Here is a 21,144-nt window from a genome sequence, read left to right on the forward strand (position 1 = left end):
TCCAAGAGTTTAATGGTTTCATGACTTACATTCAGGTCTTTGATCCATTTTGAGTTTACTTTTGTATATGGGGTTAGACAATAGTCCAGTTTCATTCTCCTACATGTAGCTGTCCAGTTTTGCCAGCTCCATCTGTTGAAGAGACTGTCATTTCGCCATTGTATGTCCATGGCTCCTTTATCAAATATTAATTGACCATATATGTCTGGATTAATATCTGGATTCTCTAGTCTGTTCCATTGGTCTGTGGCTCTGCTCTTGTGCCAGTACCAAATTGTCTTGATTACTATGGCTTTATAGTAGAGCTTGAGTTGGGGAGTGAGATCCCCCCTACTTTATTCTTCTTTCTCAGGATTGCTTTGGCTATTCGGGGTCTTTGGTGTTTCCATATGAATTTTTGAATTATTTGTTCCAGTTCATTGAAGAATGTTGCTGGTAGTTTCATAGGGATTGCATCAAATCTGTATATTGCTTTGGGCAGGATGGCCATTTTGACGATATTAATTCTTCCTAGCCACGAGCATGGGATGAGTTTCCATCTGTTAGTGTCCCCTTTAATTTCTCTTAAGAGTGACTTGTAGTTTTCAGAGTATAAGTGTTTCACTTCTTTGGTTAGGTTTATTCCTAGGTATTTTATTTTTTTTGATGCAATTGTGAATGGAGTTGTTTTCCTGATTTCTCTTTTTGTTGGTTCATTGTTAATGTATAGGAAAGCCACAGATTTCTGTGTGTTCATTTTGTATCCTGCAAATTTGCTGCATTCCGATATCAGTTCTAGTAGTTTTGAGGTGGAGTCTTTAGGGTTTTTTATGTACAGTATCATGTCATCTGCAAATAGTGACAGTTTAACTTCTTCTTTACCAATCTGGATTCCTTGTATTTCTTTGTTTTGTCTGATTGCCGTGGCTAGGACCTCCAGTACTATGTTAAATAACAGTGGAGAGAGTGGGCATCCCTGTCTAGTTCCCGATCTCAGAGGAAATGCTTTCAGCTTCTCACTGTTCAATATAATGTTGGCTGTGGGTTTATCATAGATGGCCTTTATTATGTTGAGGTACTTGCCCTCTACTCCCATTTTGCTGAGAGTTTTTATCATGAATGGATGCTGAACTTTGTCAAATACTTTTTCATCATCTATGGAGATGATCATGTGGTTTTTGTCTTTCTTTTTGTTGATGTGGTGGATGATGTTGATGGACTTTCGAATGTCGTACCATCCTTGCATCCCTGGGATGAATCCCACTTGGTCATGGTGTATGATACTTTTGATGTATTTTTGAATTCGGTTTGGTAATATTTTGTTGAGTATTTTTGCATCTACGTTCATCAGGGATATTGGTCTGTAGTTTTCTTTTTTGGTGGGGTCTTTGCCTGGTTTTGGTATTAGGGTGATGTGAGCTTCATAGAATGAGTTTGGGAGTATCCCCTCCTCCTCTATTTTTTGGAAAACTTTAAGGAGAATGGGTATTATGTCTTCTCTGTATGTCTGATAAAATTCCAATGTAAATCCATCTGGCCTGGGGGTTTTATTCTTTGGTAGTTTTCTGATTACCGCTTCAATTTCGTTGCTGGTAATTGGTCTGTTTAGATTTTCTGTTTCTTTCTGGGTCAGTCTTGGAAGGTTGTATTTTTCTAGGAAGTTGTCCATTTCTCCTAGGTTTCCCAGCTTGTTAGCATATAGGTTTTCATAGTATTCTCTAATAATTCTTTGTATTTCTGTGGGGTCCGTCATGATTTTTCCTTTCTCGTTTCTGACACTGTTGATTTGTGTTGACTCTCTTTTCCTCTTAATAAGTCTGGCTAGAGGCTTATCTATTTTGTTTATTTTCTCGAAGAACCAGCTCTTGGTTTCATTGATTTTTGCTATTGTTTTATTCTTCTCAATTTTATTTATTTCTTCTCTGATCTTTATTATGTCCCTCGTTCTGCTGACCTTAGGCCTCATTTGTTCTTCTTTTTCCAATTTCGATAATTGGGACATTAGACCATTCCTTTGGGATTGTTGTTCCTTTTTAAAATATGCTTGAATTGTTATATACTTTCCTCTTAAGACTGCTTTTGCTGTGTCCCGCAGAAGTTGGGGCTTAGTGTTGTTGTTGTCATTTGTTTCCATATATTGCTGGATCTCCATTTTGATTTGGTCATTGATCCATTGATTATTTAGGAGCGTGTTGTTAAGCCTCCGTGTGTTTGTGAGCCTTTTTGCTTTCTTTGTACAGTTTATTTCTAGTTTTATGCCTTTGTTGTTTGGAAAATTGGTTGGTAGGATTTCAATCTTTTTGAATTTACTGAGGCTCTTTTTGTGGCCTAGTATGTGGTCTATTCTGGAGAATGTTCCATGTGCACTTGAGAGGAATGTGTATCCTGTTGCTTTTGGATGTATAGTTCTGTCGATGTCTATTAGGTCCATCTGCTCTACTGTGTTGTTCAGTGCTTCTGTGTCCTTACTTATTTTCTGCCCAGTGGATCTATCCTTTGGGGTGAGTGGTGTGTTGAAGTCTCCTAGAATGAATGCATTGCGTTCTATTTCCCCCTTTAGTTCTGTTAGTATTTGTTTCACATATGCTGGCTCTCCTGTGTTGGTTGCATATATATTTAGAATGGTTATATCCTCTTGTTGGACTGAGCCCTTTATCATTATGTAGTGTCCTTCTTTATCTCTTGTTACTCTCTTTGTTTTGAAGTCTATTTTGTCTGATATTAGTACTGCAACCCCTGCTTTCTTCTCGCTGTTGTTTGCCTGAACTATGTTTTTCCATCCCTTGACTTTTAGTCTGTACATGTCTTTGGGTTTGAGGTGAGTTTCTTGTAAGCAGCATATAGATGGGTCTTGCTTTTTTATCCATTCTATTACTCTGTGTCTTTTGATTGGTGCATTCAGTCCATTAACATTTAGGGTGACCTTTGAAAGATATGTACTTATTGCCATTGCAGGCTTTAAATTCATGGTTACCAAAGGTTCAAGGTTAGCCTCTTTAGTATCCTACTGCCTAACTTAGCTCGCTTATTGAGCTGTTATATACACTGTCTGGAGATTCTTTTCTTCTCTCCCTTCTTGTTCCTCCTCCTCGATTCTTCATATGTTGGGTGTTTTGTTCTGTGCTCTTTCTAGGAGTGCTCCCATCTAGAGCAGTCCCTGTAAGATGTTCTGTGGAGGTGGTTTGTGGGAAGCAAATTCCCTCAGCTTTTGTTTGTCTGGGAATTGTTTAATCCCGCCATCATATTTAAATGATAGTCGTGCTGGATACAGTATCCTTGGTTCAAGGCCTTCTGTTTCATTGCATTAAATATATCATGCCATTCTCCTCTGGCCTGTAGGGTTTCTGTTGAGAAGTCTGACATTAGCCTGATGGGTTTTTCTTTATAGGTGAGCTTTTCTCTCTAGCTGCCTTTAAAACTCTTTCCTTGTCCTTGATCTTTGCCATTTTAATTATTATGTGTCTTGTTGTTGCCCTACTTGGATCCTTTCTGTTGGGGGTTCTGTGTATTTCCGTGGTCTGTTCGATTATTTCCTCCCCCAGTTTGGGGAAGTTTTCAGCAATTATTTCTTCCAAGATACTTTCCATCCCTTTTCCTCTCTCTTCTTCTTCTGGTACCCCTATAATACGGATATTGTTCCTTTTGGATTGGTCACATAGTTCTCTTAATGTTGTTTCATTCCTGTAGATCCTTTTATCTCTCTCTCTATGTCAGCTTCTATGCGTTCCTGTTCTCTGGTTTTAATTCCATCAATGGCCTCTTGCATCCTATCCATTCTGCTTATAAACCCTTTCAGAGTTTGTTTCATTTCTGTGATCTCCTTTCTGGCATCTGTGATCTCCCTCCGGACTTCATCCCATTTCTCTTGCGTATTTCTCTGCATCTCTGTCAGCATGTTTATGATTCTTATTTTGAATTCTTTGTCAGGAAGACTGGTTAGGTCTGTCTCCTTCTCTGATGTTGTCTCTGTGATCTTTGCCTGCCTGTAGTTTTGCCTTTTCATGGTGATAGGAATAGTTTGCAGAGCTGGGATGAGTGACGGCTGGAAGAACTTCCCTTCTTGTTGGTTTGTGGCCTTCCTCTCCTGGGAGAACAGTGACCACTAGTGGCTTGTGCTGGGTAGCTGCGTGCAGACAGGGCTTCTCCTTCCTGCCCTGCTGCTATGGAGTTAATCTCCGCTGTTGCTGTGGGCGTGGCCTGGCTCGGGCAGCTGCTCCAAAGTGGTGGAGTCCCGTTTGAGGGGGAGCAACTGGGAGGCTATTTATGTCCGTAAGGGGCCTCCATGCTCTCTGCAGCCCGGGGTATTAGGGTGCCCAGAGATCCCGGGATTCCCTACCTCTGGATTAAGTGTCCCGCCCTGCCCGTTTAAGACTTCCAAAAAGCACCCGCCAAAACAAAACAATGACCACAAAAAAAAAAGAAAAAAAATTTTTTTATTTAAAAAAATAAAAAAATAAATATAAAATGGCCGCTCGTTTTTCTTTATTCTCTGTTGCCACCCTCAGACATCTGCTCACCGGTCTTGCTGCTCTGTTTCCCTAGTATTGGGGCCCCTATCCTTTTAAGACTTCCAAAAAGCGCTCGCCAAAACAAAACAGAAAAAAAAAAAATGTCCGCTCGCTTTTCTTATGTCCTCCAGCACCAGGCCTCCGGTACTCTCTCACCATTCTTGCTGCCCTATTTCCCTAGTATCCAGGGCCCTGTGCATGCACTGTGTCTGAGCTCTGGTCCGGATGGTGGGGGCTGGGTGTTCGGCAGTCCTGGGCTCCGTCTCCCTCCCGCTCTGCCTGCTCTTCTCCCTCCGGGAGCTGGGGGGAGGGGCGCTCAGGTCCCGCTGGGCCGGGGCTTGTATCTTACCCCCTTCGCGAGGCACTGGGTTCTCTCAGGTGCGGATGTGGTCTGGATGTTGTCCTGTGTCCTCTGGTCTTTATTCTAGGAAGAGTTGTCTTTGTTCTATTTTCATAGATATATGCGGTTTTGGGAGGAGATTTCCGCTGCTCTACTCACGCCACCATCTTGGCTCCACCCCCCATTAATAGATATTTTTGTAGGAAAATTCAGAGATTATTCCTAATTTTACTTTAGAATTTTCAGTGTCAAATACCCCTCACTAAAGTTAACAAACATTTTTGCTTATTTCTATTCACATACTAGTGACTGTACTTTTATGTATCTTTCTAGGCACCCACATGAACACAGACAGACACATAGATGCAAACACAGAGACAGACACATACACCCAGGCACACACACACCAAAATTATATATAAAAATGTTTATGATATAAACCATATTTTTCTTATGAACTGTTTTGTTGGTGGGGACAAAGTATTTCTTTCCTCTGCTTTCTCTATTTCTACCACTACATCTTCTGCACAAGAAAATTCATGTTAGCAACTTGATATGTTATTCCACATCTTTATCCACGCTCATATCATCTTATTTATTGAAATTTATAAAGAAAAAATTATAAAAATGGGTCCATAAAATTTAAACTTCTTTATGTTTTGATTTCCTCATTTAAGATATTGAGAAAAACCTTCCATCTTTAACTGGTACAGATCAAATACATTTCTTTTATGTCTGAATAATACTTCACAGTACGATTATACCATAATTTTTTTATTAAAGTTTCATTGATATACAATCTTATGCAGGTTTCACATGAACAAGATTGTGGTTACAACATTCACCAATATTATCAAGTCCCCCTGCCACCCACTGCAGTCAAGACTGTACCATAATTAATTCAACCATTCTATATTGTGAGTTTTCTTTCTGTTTCTAGTCTTTGCCCTCATGATTGATACTTTAATAAATATTAAGCACAAATGCTTATATATTATTCTTGTATATGAGTGATACTATTTCTAGAATATATATCAAGGAGTAAATTTGGTAGATCAATTACACAAATTACTAATTTTGACAGATAATGTCATATTCAAAAGGCTGTTACAATTTATATTTTCACCGGTTATATTAGAAAATGCTTCTTTTCTTACTTTCTTGTCATCGGCAGATAGTCCATTTTGCTTTTTTGCTTCTGACAAGTGAAAATGGTGTATCAATTAAAAAAATTAATCCTGATTATTAAGGAAGATGAGCATTGTTTCATATATTTTTTGGTCATGTTGACTTGTTCTTACAGAAACATATTTGTTCACATTTTCTGGCCATTTGTTTCATTGGTAGTTTTCACCTAGTTGTAGATTTTGTATGTTTATGCATATGTGTTTTATAAGTATTAACCCCTTATGTGCAAAATATGTTAAATATTTTCCCAACATATTTTGTCCTTTCTCTTTTTTTATGGGTTCACCTCTGCAATAAAAATTACATTGTTTTACCTATATTAAATTAAAAGTCTATTTCTCTTCCACATGTAGTGGTTTTGCATTTGCGTCTCTTCCACATGCAGTAGTCTTCCATATGGTTTTAATATCTTCTCAAATATTTGCAATTATATCAGGTTTTTCCAATTTTTAGGGTCAAATACTTAAACAGAAATTGTAAACAGACTTACTACAGGATGAAAGTTGAACTTTAAAAACTACTAAGTAAATGAAAAATGACACTGAGGTATTATTTAATTTGCAAATAAAATGCCACTATGTTGTGTTATCTTTAGTGATTGTGTTTGAAACATATTTTCGTGTTCCAGTAATCCAGTGTGGATATGTCAGAAGGAGACAAGACTCTGATAACTGAGTTTGTTCTCCCAGGACTTACAGAGTGACCATGGCTGCAGGTCCTCCTCGTCCTTGTGTCCTTGGTCATCTACGTTATCACAATGGTGGGCAAGGGCAGACTGATGGCTCTTATTTGGAACGATACCCATCTTCACACACCCATGTATTTGTTCCTTTGTGGTTTAGCTTTTGCAGATGCTTGCACTTCGACCTCTGTTACTCCCAGGATGCTGGTCAATTTCGTATGCAAGGCTGCAGTGATATCTCTAGCTGAGTGCATCACACAATTTTATATTTTTGCTTCCAGTGCAGCTACAGAACATTTCCTCCTGGTATGATGGCCTATGACTGCCATGTAGCCATATATAACCCCTTGCTTTATTCAGTGGTGATGTCCAACAGACTCTGCACTCAGCTGATAAGTATTTCATGTGCAACTGGTTTTCTGCATTCTCTGATTCATGAGTTTGTTATTGACTTTCTTCAAGTCTAACATAATACATTATCTACTGTGAAATTTTACAACTGTTCAAAATTTCATGCAATGACCTATTAATGCCTTCATGATATTTATTTTTGTAGTTTGTATACAAATATCCACCTTAATCATAATCTCTTATACTCATGTACTCTTTAACATTCTGAAAAAAAAAGTTTGAAAAGGTGCCTTGAGAAGAGTTACAAGAAGTAAAACAGTTTCCAAGGGAAATTTCAAATTGTTCCTTTCACCCTTTGCATAAACATGTCCCCAGGTCTTTCAGATTAGCCATGGCTCTTCCCTTTCACCAGAGAGCTGGTGGCCAGGGTGGCCACTGAGCACTGGGTGAAGGCACGCAGCTTCATACAATATTTACCTGGGCTCCTTCACCCAGTGCTCAGTGGGTGAGCACCCAGTGTAGCTGAAGTTACTACCTCAGTTGAAAGGTGCACATCAACCACAGTTGATTTATTTAAATATATTCAAATTCCTTTTTATCTGAACATTTGAAAATTTGCTATCTGCAAGGGACTCCTTCCCCAGCTTTCATTTAATAATTGACAGTAATTGAGGCTGGTGTATAAGTGTGAGTCATTTAGTTCATAAGTGATTCTGACTCACTGAGTTAGACTTCCAGGTTAATAAGGCTCTGTGATGTTCTACCATACCATAAAGTGATAAAATCTTATATATTCTTGGCAGAAAAATGTATCTCAAACAAAAATGAGGAAAATTCAAAAAAAATAAAGAAGTTTAAAAACTAGTGCATCTTAACAACAACAATTTATAAAAAAGGTTGGCTTGAATTTAATAATGGAACAACAAAATTTTAAATTTCCCTTGTCTAGAAGCCCACAAACTAACTTTCATGTGAGAGATTATATGATACAGTGGTATTCAGGAGTTTGCAGTTTTGGAAATATCTCAAGATACAGCCTTCTCAATATACAGAAGGCAACAATGAGAAGTTGGTTAATGTATATGGGTGTGGGTGTAAAAATTGAAGTAGTGGTCCCTCAAAGCTGAGACGAGGCTATTATGGCCTCAGCCACCAATTTACTTCTAATTCAGTAACAGGACTAAATCAATATATATATATATACTAATTTATTTTAATATAATAGAACCGACATAGATGCGTTTTCTTTTTTTGCAAAGGCTTGATTATGTTCCTTGAGCAATCTGTTTAAGCATTGTGTTTAGTAAAAAAAAAAAGAGTACAAAATGAAAATCAAATTCAAGTTGATGAAACAGGAGTGAAAATATTCCTCTTGCTGAAGTATTTTATGTTATTTTTATGTTTTCTTTTGTTATAATTCCAACATACACCAAAATACGTATCCAAAATGAAGACACATAATGTATCATAACTTTATTATTTGATTTATGAATATTAATAAAATATTTAATTCCTTTTGATAGGTCTACAGTTTTATTCCTATAGGTCCCCACTGACAAATGGATTTTAAAAAACATTACACTGCTAAGTGTATTCTTTTGAGAAATATTATTGATATCCAGGAAATTCTAATTTTATTGTCTTGGTGGCTAACAAAGATTCAGGATATTTTTATTTTATAAGTTAGGATTGATTTTTGTTATAAAATTGTCTTTACTTTTGATAAAGGCCCTGTCTCTATAATTTACTGTTGATGCTATAATTTTTTAAATCCTTATTATTTTGAAAAAAATTAATTTATATTCATATATACACATCTCAACAATTTTTTTTTTAGTTTGAGTGTTTGGCACTACATAATGTTTCTAATTTCTGCACCAATATTTTATGACAAATTTTAAGGCTACAATCAATAATTAAAATTTTATTAACCTTTTAATACATGTAATACTAACAAATACTTTGTTTTAACATAACCACAGAATAATTATCATATATAACAAAATTAATAATTAATTCTTATTATTGCTTAATATCAGTCTATGTTCAATATTCCCATTTTGTCTCAAATTTTATTGTTTCTTTGTTTGAAGCAGAATTTAAACAATGTCTGCACATTACATTTTGATGATGGTTCTTAAATTCCTTTTAATCAGCTTAAAAGGTAAGAATTTTCTCTTTCTGTTTTCATGTCATTTATTTGTTGAACAAACTGGTTTACTTGTCCTGTAGAATTTTTCACATTCTGCATCTGGCTGATAGTATTGTTGTGATGGAAGTTAATATATTCCTTGTGAACTGGTAGACAGAATTAGATCTAGAAGCTTGCTTAAATTCAGAATGTTTTTATTTTAGTTCATTAACTATGGACTTCCTATTTTGTATGCCATTAAGAGAAACAAATTCTGATTTTACTGTTTTATAAAGCTATCCATTTCATCTAAGTTTTCAAGTTTATCTGCCTAGAATAGGACAAAGACTCTCATAATTATTTTTAAATTTATTGGATTTGGAAAGCTATTTTCCTTTTATCATTTGATTTTGTTTTTTTCTCACTTTAAAAATTTAGTGTAGTTAGTAATTTTTCTATTTTGTAGGTATCTTAAAAGAACCAGCTTAGAATTTCCAAAATTACATCTAACTTTGTTTGCTTTCCTATTTAAAAAATTTTTATTTGCTTTCTTGTAATAATTTTGTTTTTTGTCTAGTTTTTATACTTAGTGTTGAAATCACTTGTTTCATTTATTTTTAATATTCATTTTTTGATATTGTGCACATTCATATTTTGTGATGTTATGAATTTCTTCTGAATTGAAGTTAGTTATTGAGTGTTTCACATGATTTTCTTCCGGCCTCTCATTGTACAATAGGATTTATATTTGTGTTACCATTCTGTAGGTCCAACATAAAACATCAGTTCCATTTTGAAATCTTATTGTCATATAAAATTCCCAGACAAATGAATCTATCAAAGCACTAATTCTTTTTATTTTCTGTCTTTCCTCAAATTACCTCCAACCAACAACATTATCTCTTACACCCTTGTCTTTGCAACTGAAAAAGAATGATGAAAAAGGCAGAAGCCATGCCTTCACCACAGCAGTGCCTATATGCTTACTGTTGTTTTATTATAATGCTCTTTTTCAGATTCATGAGTCCTGAACCTGGTGCAGATGAAGAACAGGGCAAAATGTACTCTTTGTTGCACAGTCAGTCTAATCCTCTACTAAATCTCTTTTTAAATAGCAAAAGATGCAAATTTTAGGTTGACTAATATAATGATAAAGGAATACATATTCTTCAAATAAAATGTCCAATTTTTTCAATTTCTATTTCAATAAATTTCAACAACTTAACAAGATGTCTTGCATACTGATAATACTCAAAAAATTTTTATTGAAAAAAATGGAAAATGTGCAAACTTTATACTTCATATGACTATATTATAAAAATGTGGTTGATGATTTAAAGTAATTATTAAGTACTGTAAACACCAGATAATTTGCCAGAATGTAAGATATTTTGTTTATAGTCAACGGTGAAGCAATATTTCAGTTGCATCTACTATATTACCTCAGTAGATAATCACTGAATGAGTAAATGCATTGAGCTCTAACTTCAATGACAGCCCTTTTTGGAAACAGTTTGAAGCATGTGTAGTCTTTTAAAAACCTTCCATAAAATCAAACCATTTTTCAACTACATTATTCTTGCTCTGTAAAACATACACAAAAATCATTTGTGATTAAATATTAAGTTCTTGAGTTTCAAAAACAAAAGTTTTTAAAAAAAATCCCAAATCCTCTTAAAGCATTTTAAGGTAATTATAGTCACTTTAAAAAGTAATTTTAAATAAGTAAACTGTCTGCTGACATGAAAATGTCTAAGCCCATAGACAAATATTTAGCAATAGTTTTCACAATAAGCAGAGATAGAAATTTCTAATATGTATGAATTTCCATTTTCATTCTGACAGATAATATTAATGAGAAAATCATTAGAAGTACTATTCATACAAAGTTAATTTTTTTAGTACAAACCACTTGAAAATTTTCAGTGTTTCTAATTAGTCTTCTAAGATTGGCATCTCATTTTAGAGTGACGATTAAGTTAAAATTTTGTTGTACTTTCCTGTCTCCTCATACTCTTTTCCTGCTTTGACCTTCTTATTTATATTCTTGTATTTTAGGGGTGAATTAAACAAAGATCTTTGTCTAAATGAACGAGCAATGTTTTTGTTTCTGCTCTATTTCTTTCCTGATGTGTTATTCCTAGATGATAAGATTTAATCTTTTCTATATTGTTTAATATACATGTTTACAAAAAATTCTGCTAATCTTTGTACTAGAGAATAGTCTAGTAAACTTTAGGTGTCTCCTATACTCACAGATCCCACTAAAGCAAGTCTGTAGGCCCACGTTTACAGTTTCTGTTATGTGAGGTTACCACCTTGGCAACAGCTGATTAGAGAAGAAGGCACATAATCCAAGACCTTTCCAACTACAGACCTCCTATCTTTTCTCTGTTATTTGTTTCTGTAGATACCATCTTCATGTATATCCATTCTATGCCTAATGGTGTATGGGATCAGGCCATGTGAATATGGTTCTATACCACCATAAATGCCATGGTCAGTTAAGAATAGCTGAGACTTTAATATTAATAAGGCTAGCTACTCAAAGCTGTATTGAAATATCTATATGGACCACATCAGGAGTAGTCTTATGATGTAAATCAGTGGGACACATCTATATCTCACATACCATGGGAAACATTGCCCAATTGTAATGCAATGATGTAATATGTATATACACACATATATGTATGTTTCTGATAGGAAAATAGATAATGGACATTCGACCTATATGGAATAGGCTGTTATGAGCATTGGAATTCATCACAAGTTGTCTATTAGAGATTGTTCAATATCCTGAGCTATTCAAAACTGTATTGAAATATCTATATGGACCAGATCAGGAGTAGTCCTAGGACATAAATCAGTGGGACACATCTATATCTCACATACCATGGGAAATATTGCCCATTTGTAATGCAATGATATAATATGTATATCCCCCCCATATATATATATTTCTGATAGGAAGATAGATAATGGACATTTGACCTGTATGGAATAGGTTGTTAGAAGAATTCATCACAAATTGTCTATTAGACATTATTCAATACTCTGAGAAACCCGAATACCTTTGGTCGCTATAGCATATGTAAATTTTGGAGATGAACCTTAACAGGTGGACTGAGAACAGTGTGAAGAAGTTTTGAATGGCTAACAGGATTTGGGGCTTTGTGCAAATTGCAATAGGGATCCACAGAAGGTTTTTGGGTGTAGTGACTTGGTCAGAGCTGAAGTAGATTTGAATGCATGATCTAATATATTGGCATGCACATAGAATGGTAGACAACATAATGAACTACAAAACTGTGATGTATTAGCCATCTTACAAAATCTGAGGAAAAGGCAAATGAACAAATTAAATGTAAACCTCCTACCGCCATATCCCATCCCTCAAACCAGTGAAACCTTGTTTCTATGAATGCTACCTATAAAAAAAAATGCCCTATTTAGAAGACTGGCTGTCTGATTTCACTGGAATATTTTATTGGATTAAGAAAAAATTGCAGCAGTTCAATGGAAACATTGTGGGATATTTTAACTTATGCCAATGTGCTAAATATGAATTAATATTCTAGGCTATAAGGCGAAGAATAAAAATGTTTAAGTTGCTGCTTTAAGTTTCTTTCTCACTGATCCAAGGTCTTAAGAAAAGCATTAAAATCTCTGAATAATAAACATTAGTGGGTTGTTTGGGATACTTACTTTCCTCTAGTACTTGGGATAAGGCTGCTTCTTACATGGGAAAATCTGTCTCATGAATTTCCACCTTCCTACTCTCAGTGATATGCTGAAAATAAAAGGAGCCCAAGTTACAGCCAAATCAGAGAAAGGAATATTTTCTTCCCTTCTCCACTTTTTTACTAAACTCCACGATCTACCTAAATGCTTGTTGATCCCTTTAAACAAAAACTCCTTAGGATTCCAGGCACAGTGGAGAGTAAAACTGTAAAGAAGTTACGATCCTCTGGTCAAACATTTTCCTTTTCCACAAGTGAGGAATGTTAATGTTAAACCACACAGCATTAACTAAGGCACTCTATGTAACTCCAATACTCATTTCAACAAGCCAGCCTTCCTTTCTCTATATTTAACAAGATATCACCTGGGGAGAAGAGACACTACCAACTATCAGAGTTCAAGAGTCTTTTGCAGTAATCAGACCCCGGATTTGTGTTTTGAGGGATGGTGAAAGAAGTCAACTGTAGCAAAAGTTAGAAGTTGTAACAAAGGCCCTGAGCATGGATTGAGTAGTATTACTAATTGAGTAATTGATACTCTTATTGAGTAAGAGAAGCTCTGAGGGACAGTAGTGGGGAATGAAGCTTCCAGTGGCACTAGATAAGAAAGCCTGTATGCTCAAGATTAAAAAATAATGCAATGTTTAAAAGTTACTGTTCTGACAAGAATCCACAGGCCTTTGGTATTAAATTTGCACAATCCACAGAGCTACCCACAGAAAGTATAATTTCTCTTTTCATTTGGCGAATCTCACTCACAGTTACTACACCACAAGTATTTCTTACAGGAAATCTTTGCAGCTCAAGAAAGCTGAGCCATTAATTCTCCTATCTGTCAGAAGTTTGGGGTTTTACTGTCTCATACTGATATCAGACTGTTGTAATGTGCTACTAAGTCCAAGGCAGGGAAAGGACAAGTGCATAATTCTTGTTTGTCATTTTCATATTTGGAAACTCTTAGGACCTATTTATGTTACTGCAGAAAATGTAGTGCCAACCAGCTGGCACTTTGCAGGCTTCCACCTGGGTTCATGGAGCTCCGTTGGCCTCACAAAAGCATGTGTGTTCCCGCTCTCTGAGGGGCAGTATATCAGGCAGAATTCTAATGGGCCTAGAGATACTAGGTAGTTGAGCCAGTTTTCAAGGACAACTCTTTGCATTCTTGTAAAAAGATTAGAAAAACAAAGAGATAAATTGAATTTTTTCTCATCAGCATTTGCATACAGAAGTCATGATTTTTAACTTTTTAATTTAATGAAATTCTGATTTTTAACTCCAACTCCTAGATTGATTTTATTGTCAAAGAATATCAGAATCATTTGCCTGAAAGATCTATTAAATACATTGGACAAAAAACTTTGCATAGAAGATCACTGGATATATTTTAGAATGAAAGAAGGGCTATATAGGATTAAAGGTTTTGATTTTTCTTGTAACTCATCATAAGTTATTTAAGGGTTTAAGTGGAGTTACAGCCATGGATGTGACAACAATAATGATGTCAGCAGTGTAGAATTTTATAAAGACTACATTGGCCCAAATCTAGAGATTGGTAGGAGAAAATACACATTGATTATTAAAGGTTATGTCAATATTTGAGGCAGGAGATGGGATTTTCTTGAATTTGGAGGGAAGTAGATGGTTTCAACAAGTATTGAAGTGATAAAAGCCATGGATTTGATAATGGTTTTGACAGTTTGAGAGGGAATTCAGTGCCAAGGATGATTCTCAGTTTAGTACTCTAAAAGTGGGGCAGGTGGTGATGCCATTCATTGAGAATGGGAAGACAGGATAAGGGTCATGTTTGGTGATAGTGTTTGAAGACTCTAAATTTGTATTTGGATATGTTGAGTTTGATGAGTCTGCAGAATGACTTAAAGAAACTGTTAGGTGGTTAGAATGTGGCAACATCAAGAATAATAAGAGAAAGCAAATAAATATGACCTAAACACTACCCAAGGGCAGTTTGTGAAATTGCCCTTGAAGTGAACACTAAGGACAGAAAGGTTGGTTCTAATTGCATGTCTAGGGTGATTTGCTGATTAGCTCACAATGCCCAGTAGAATAGCTTTGCTTTCAACCTACAGGGAATCCTATAACTTCTTGGTAACTTTCATTGAGGGAATTCCAAATTTTTTCTTTCTTTCTTTATTTTTCATTAACAGTTTCGAAAAAGAGTACAAATAAATATCCTCTCCCTGCAACTGAGGTTTACAAGGAAAGTCTTTGCACAAGTAATCACAGCTTCATTCTGCTCCCTGTACTTTTCTTCATTTAATGCTTGTGAGAGGAGGTGCAGCCATGGGTGTGAAAACAGTGGTTGCGTCATCAGTTGGGCAATTCCTAAGTTCATAAAATGACTGTGGGCCTAATGTAGAGTGTGGTAGAGGGAAATACAAAGTTTTTGGTTTTCTTCTTCAGAAACCTATCATCTCTCTTGAAGAAAACCACTACTTTCTCAATATCCCAAAGGCTTACAGGAACCGGGTGAGGACTGGAATCTAGCCAAGTTTTCATTTTTGTAGCTTTTCTATTTGCCTGTTTGATAATGAAATATCCAGATAAGAAATGAAAATCCTGGTAACCCTATGAGATTTTCTGTGTCTCTTTAGGAAAGACAATTCTAAATGTCATAAATACTAGATGTTTTACTGTTGAGGAGACATACACAATAAAATTTCATTTTAATAGTAAACTGGATAATAGAAGAATGAGAAAAAAAAACGATAATGACTCAAAAGTTTCAGAGGTTATTTCATCCTATAGCTAATTTTCTTTGTCAGACTATGGACAACTGAACTATGCTGCTCAATCTTCCTCAATTTATTCATGAAATCATGAGAGATGAGCTAAAGTCACCAGTGATAACTGTTAGGACCCTTAACTCCAAACAGGTGGGATGATGATTTTATGTGTGTATATATATATATTATGGATACAGATAGATGAGAAAAAGATCCAAACACTTCATAGCTCTTGACTTAATTATGAATACTGGGATCATCAGTCAAGAGTTTAGAGTTGGCAAGAAAGGTAGGTAGGCTCACTCAGGATGAAACCTCTACTTTGGAAACTACATGACTTGCTGCCAGTGTCCTTAAGGTCAGTTTTTAGCAGAGACACACCAGTCCTCTTTTTGCTGGTGCTGTGTTTCCAGGGCTACTAGTGGGTATGAATTTTAAAAGATAAAATTTTAAAGCTAATTTTTTTCTTGTTCTACCTTCAGTGAAGATGGGAAATAACTGTTAATGAGCCATAAGAAAAATATTACCTTTGGGTCTATTTTATGGTTAAACAAATCCAATTTTGGTTAGTGGGTAATTTTTAAATGTATTTAAATCAACAAGGAGTATGTATATAAAATTGTGCTTTTCATTTTATTTTGAGAAACAACTGAACTTACATACCAAATTATAGGTAGATTCTCTTCTAGATAATCTAAGTCTTTGCATTCAACTACAAATATCTTGGCATATCTTCTTTTGTTTACTTTTAGGCAAAATCCATGCATATAACAAACTCAAATTATTTAAAGACTGCATCAAATGTTCTATCTATAGTACAGATAAAAGTTATAAAATATTAAGCAATATATTAAAAAAAAGGCACCTTAACATGAAAAACACTAAAAATTTTTGTTGTACTTGTATACCTAAACTATTCATTAACAAAGTACCTTTTGGCTATTCCAGCAAAAAAGAAAAAATTACTCTTCAATGAATCAAGCCAGATATCATGGAAAATATTCAAAAGCATGTGTTATATAATCCAAAAATTTTCTGAATTTAAGATATATTTTTACATAAAAATATATTTATTAGAAATTAATTCCTATTTTTTCATTTAAAATCACTGTCACCTACTAAATGCAATAATAGCATTATTATTCTTGTTTCTCTGCTTTTCTCTTTGTCACTATTAATATGCTTATGGCTATCCTTAAAATATCTTTGTACATACATAAATATCTCAATTGTATAAAGTAGATAATATATACTGTGTTTTTATCAAAAACTTTCTCAGAGGTCTGTTTATTTCTCTTCTCCTTTCTGTTATTCTCTCCTATTGCCTTCAACCTAGACAATAAATATTAACAACCTGGGGTCGATCATTTTACATAGCCTTTAAGTTGATATGGTTACTTTTGAATATATATGTGTATGTGTGTTCATAAATATACATAGAATGAGAATTTTAAGACTTTATTGTCAGTTTGTTTAATGTGATCAAATCAGGTGTGTTTTTCTGCATCCTGCTTTTCTCATTTTCCTGACAGTTGTGGAAGTTTCTTTGAGACAACTGGTAGAGCAAATAACTCATTAAAATGAAAGCCATAATAATGATTAGTATGATTACACCAGGATTTGTTCAACTGTTGCTTCTTTCTGATTAATTTTATATTACCTCCAGTCCTTTGCCACCATGAACAATGCTGCAGTAGACTTCTCTCCCTATAAAGTGATATGTTATTGCTATAAAATGGATCGCAGGCATGAAGAGTATGTGCATTTTTATTTTTAACAGATATTGTCAAATTGTTTTTAAAAGACTTAATGATTTACACTTTCACTAGTAAGTGTGGGAGTGGCCATTTCCAATTTCCCACAAGCAGTAAATTTTTCTAATCTGAGGAACAAAAAATAATGTCTTATTTTATGTGAATATCTTAAGTACTGGGGAAGGTGAACATCTTTTCTTATATTTATTGACTGTGTTGACATATTTTTATGTCACTTGATCTTCAATTTGATGTGCACTTTTCTATTGAATTATTTGACTTTTCTTATTGATATGTAATATTTCTTTGTGTGTGTTAGGCACTAATATTTTACCTGTCGTATTTATTATACATACTCCCTGCAAAGTTTTATTCCTTTTTCATCTTGTTATGGTTTTGATACATACTCTGCTTTTGTGCAATTAAAAATTAGCTTAAATATACTTTTGTCTTTATAACTTACAGGTCTCTTATATTAGTCAAAGACATTAAAATATATTTAAATTATATTTATTTCATGAATTTTCTTAAATATTTAGTTATGTATGTATGTATGTATGTATGTATGTGTGTATACTTTTAAGTCCTTTATTCAACAGCAGTTTTAACACAGGCATAGAAAAGGGAGCCATTCTTACTTTTTTTCCAGGTAGGCAAATACAGCCATAATATTCATTGAACAAATCATCATCTTCCTCAATGGAAAAGTCATCCATGTAATATGTTAAATTCTAATACACACTTGAATCTGTTTTGGAATTTTTATTTGGTTTTACTATTATATTTTCCTATTTCCACATGCTTTATCATATTCTATAGAACTGCTTTATGTTTTGACACTGCTATAGATAACTTTCTTACTGTTCAATTTTCCTTCTCTTCAAAATAGTTTTATTTTATATGAATTATGTGCTACTATAATATTATAGAGCAATTAGGATCCTAATTGAAATTAATTTCGATTCTACTAACATATTTTATCTAAGAACATATTCTGGCTATTTCTTCAGAAATTGTATTCTTCAGAAATTACCTATTAGTAAGTTTTTGTAATTTTATTAACATAGTTCTTACAAATTTAAAAAATTATTTCAATATATTTTAAAGTGTTATGGCTGTTACAATTGATATATTTTCCTTTTATTTCTTTTTGTTAATTATTGTTTGCATAGAAAAAAATCCAGTAATTATTTCTATATTCATCCTATATAATACTTAAGATTATATATTATTTGCTTAATTATAACAATATAACAGCAGAAAATATGAATTTATCTCCTACAATTTTTATAATATTTTATTATATCTTTGTTATATTATTTTAGTTAATTTTCATATCTAAGATGTATTATAATTTCTAAGAAAATACTGTATAATAATGGTGATGAGAGCATTTCAATATGTCCTCAATTTGAAGGGAGATGGTACTTTATTTAGAATGTGTGCTATTTGTTTTGATAACTCATCTTTAGCATATTTAAAAAGCTTAATTTTATTTATATTTTTAAAGGTTTTTAAATTATAAGATAACTATTAAACTGCAATCAATTTTTCTAAATTAAAAAATAAGTCCACTCCTCTTATACAAATAATGAAATCTTTACATATATATTTTTTCCCCAATTTTTAAGACCAGCTTCCCAAATACTTATTGTTTGTAAAGAATACTTACTCAAGGGTAAAGGGAAATGTTCTGATTAATGGGGATATATAACCAAGGAAGATGCTTTTTTTTAAAAAAAAAAATTTGATTCTTTTCAGGGTCTTTTATGACTGTGTTCTTCACTTACTCTTTCATTGCAGTGATCACCCTGACTGAATATGATGGAAGCAAATAAAACACAGGTGTATGAATTTGTTCTCGTAGGACTTACAAGTCTTCCAGGGCTGCAGGTACCCCTGTTCCTGGTATTCTTGGTCATCTATCTAACAACTATGGTGGGCAACCTTGGACTCATTCTTCTCATTTGGAAGGACTCGAATCTTCATACCCCCATGTACTTATTTCTTGGTAGTTTAGCCTTTACAGATGCTTGTTCTTCAACCTCTGTGACTCCCAAGATGCTAATGAGTTTTTTATTTAAGAATCATATGGTAACCCTAGTTGAGTGTATTACCCAATTTTATGTTTTTGCTTCCAGTGCAAACACGGAATGTTTCCTTCTGGTAGTAATGGCCTATGACCGCTATGTAGCCATATGTAACCCCTTGCTTTATCCAGTAGTGATGTCCAATATCTTTTGCAGTCAGTTATTAGGTGTTTCATATATTATTGGGTTTCTTCATCCCGTGATGCATGTCAGTTTGTTATTTAGATTAACATTTTGTAAGTCCAGTGTAATACATTATTTCTACTGTGAAATTTTACAACTGTTCAAGATTTCCTGTACCGACCCTAGAGTTAATATGCTTCTGATTATTATATTTTCAGTCTTTATACAATCCTTCACGTTTATGGCCATCATGGTCTCTTACACCCGTGTCCTCTTTGCCATCCTGAAAAAGAAGTCTGAAAAGGGCAGGAGCAAAGCCTTTTCCACATGCAGTGCCCACCTGCTCTCCGTCTCCTTGTTCTATGGCACTCTCTTCTTCATGTACGTGTGTCCTGGGTCTGGGCCAGCTGAAAATCAAGATAAAATGTATTCTTTATTTTATACAGTCATAATTCCTCTGTTAAATCCTTTTATTTACAGTCTGAGGAACAAAGAGGTTATAGGTGCCTTGAGGAGAATGATAAATAAGTAGTTCCTAAGGCAAATTTCAAACTTGTCCTCTTCAAACTGAAAAACACAAGAGGTCTGGACTTAAGCAAATGAGCTTTGCTTTACAATTTCAACATAAGGCAGTGTGTGGGGCAGTTCTTGAGTCCTTTCTGATGAAAGTCAGCTTCAGTGGAGATTTGTCTCAATGGAAGATCTTCATATAACACAAAACTGAGTTCTTTATGAAAAACAGAACATTCTTTTTAAAATCAAGTATTTAGAATTTGCAGTTTTTGACTCTCTGTATATTCCCTCTAAATTAGATATAGTAATTTGTAATTTTACTGTGGCAGACAATTACATGTTTCTTTAAGGCTGGTGTGATCGAGAGAACACAATTGTCCAGAGCCTGCATATCAACACTCTTGCTTCTTCTCAACAGTTCAGATTCTCAGGTGAAGCGATTTCTTGGAGGAAACTGTCCCTGAAGAGAAAACTTTCTTTGTAGTGAAGAAAAAGTGTGAAAAGCACAGAATAGAAGAGATTGATGGATTTTACTAAGAATAATGGATGTTGGAATAAAATAAAAAGTGTACTATTGAATAGAAGTATAGTTCAAATGCACAAAAATACACAGTACATTTTATCAGGGAAATTATAGGCAGTATTTGTATTTAAGAATTTGCAGATACTGGAAGATTTCAGGATATATGCCTTCAGATATCAGGAGTCTACTAGACACTTTTATATGTCTAATAAAAAGAAAAAGTTTATAAAATTGCTGCTCTTCTTATAATCCTTTACATGTTTACTATTATTTAAGTAAAAATAACTTACTTCTGCAATTATAGGATGCAATGTATCTTAATTTGGGTAAGTGCCATTATGAACAGTTCTCAATCATTGTGATAGCCTTCAAGTAGTATTTATTATTCTTTCACTGACTGTTCTATAAGGAATGTATAGTGACTTTTGATGTTGGCCATCTCCTAAATTCCTAAATTTGGAGTTCCTAAAAAAGG

General features: G+C 34.2%; 1 protein-coding gene and 1 pseudogene across 1 annotated transcript; both read left to right on the forward strand.

Moving 5' to 3' along the window:
- Window positions 1–6,658: 6,658 nt before the first annotated feature.
- Window positions 6,659–10,210, forward strand: LOC118927894 (olfactory receptor 5AC2-like; annotated as a pseudogene).
- A 9,031-nt stretch (window positions 10,211–19,241) lies between these two features.
- Window positions 19,242–20,165, forward strand: LOC118927827 (olfactory receptor 5AC1). Its single transcript, XM_036916443.2, has one exon. It carries the CDS (start codon window positions 19,242–19,244, stop codon window positions 20,163–20,165), a length of 924 nt encoding a protein of 307 aa, XP_036772338.2.
- Window positions 20,166–21,144: the final 979 nt, after the last annotated feature.

The sequence above is a fragment of the Manis pentadactyla genome, chromosome 1, assembly GCF_030020395.1.
Source record: "Manis pentadactyla isolate mManPen7 chromosome 1, mManPen7.hap1, whole genome shotgun sequence".
Classification (NCBI taxonomy): Eukaryota; Metazoa; Chordata; class Mammalia; order Pholidota; family Manidae; genus Manis; species Manis pentadactyla.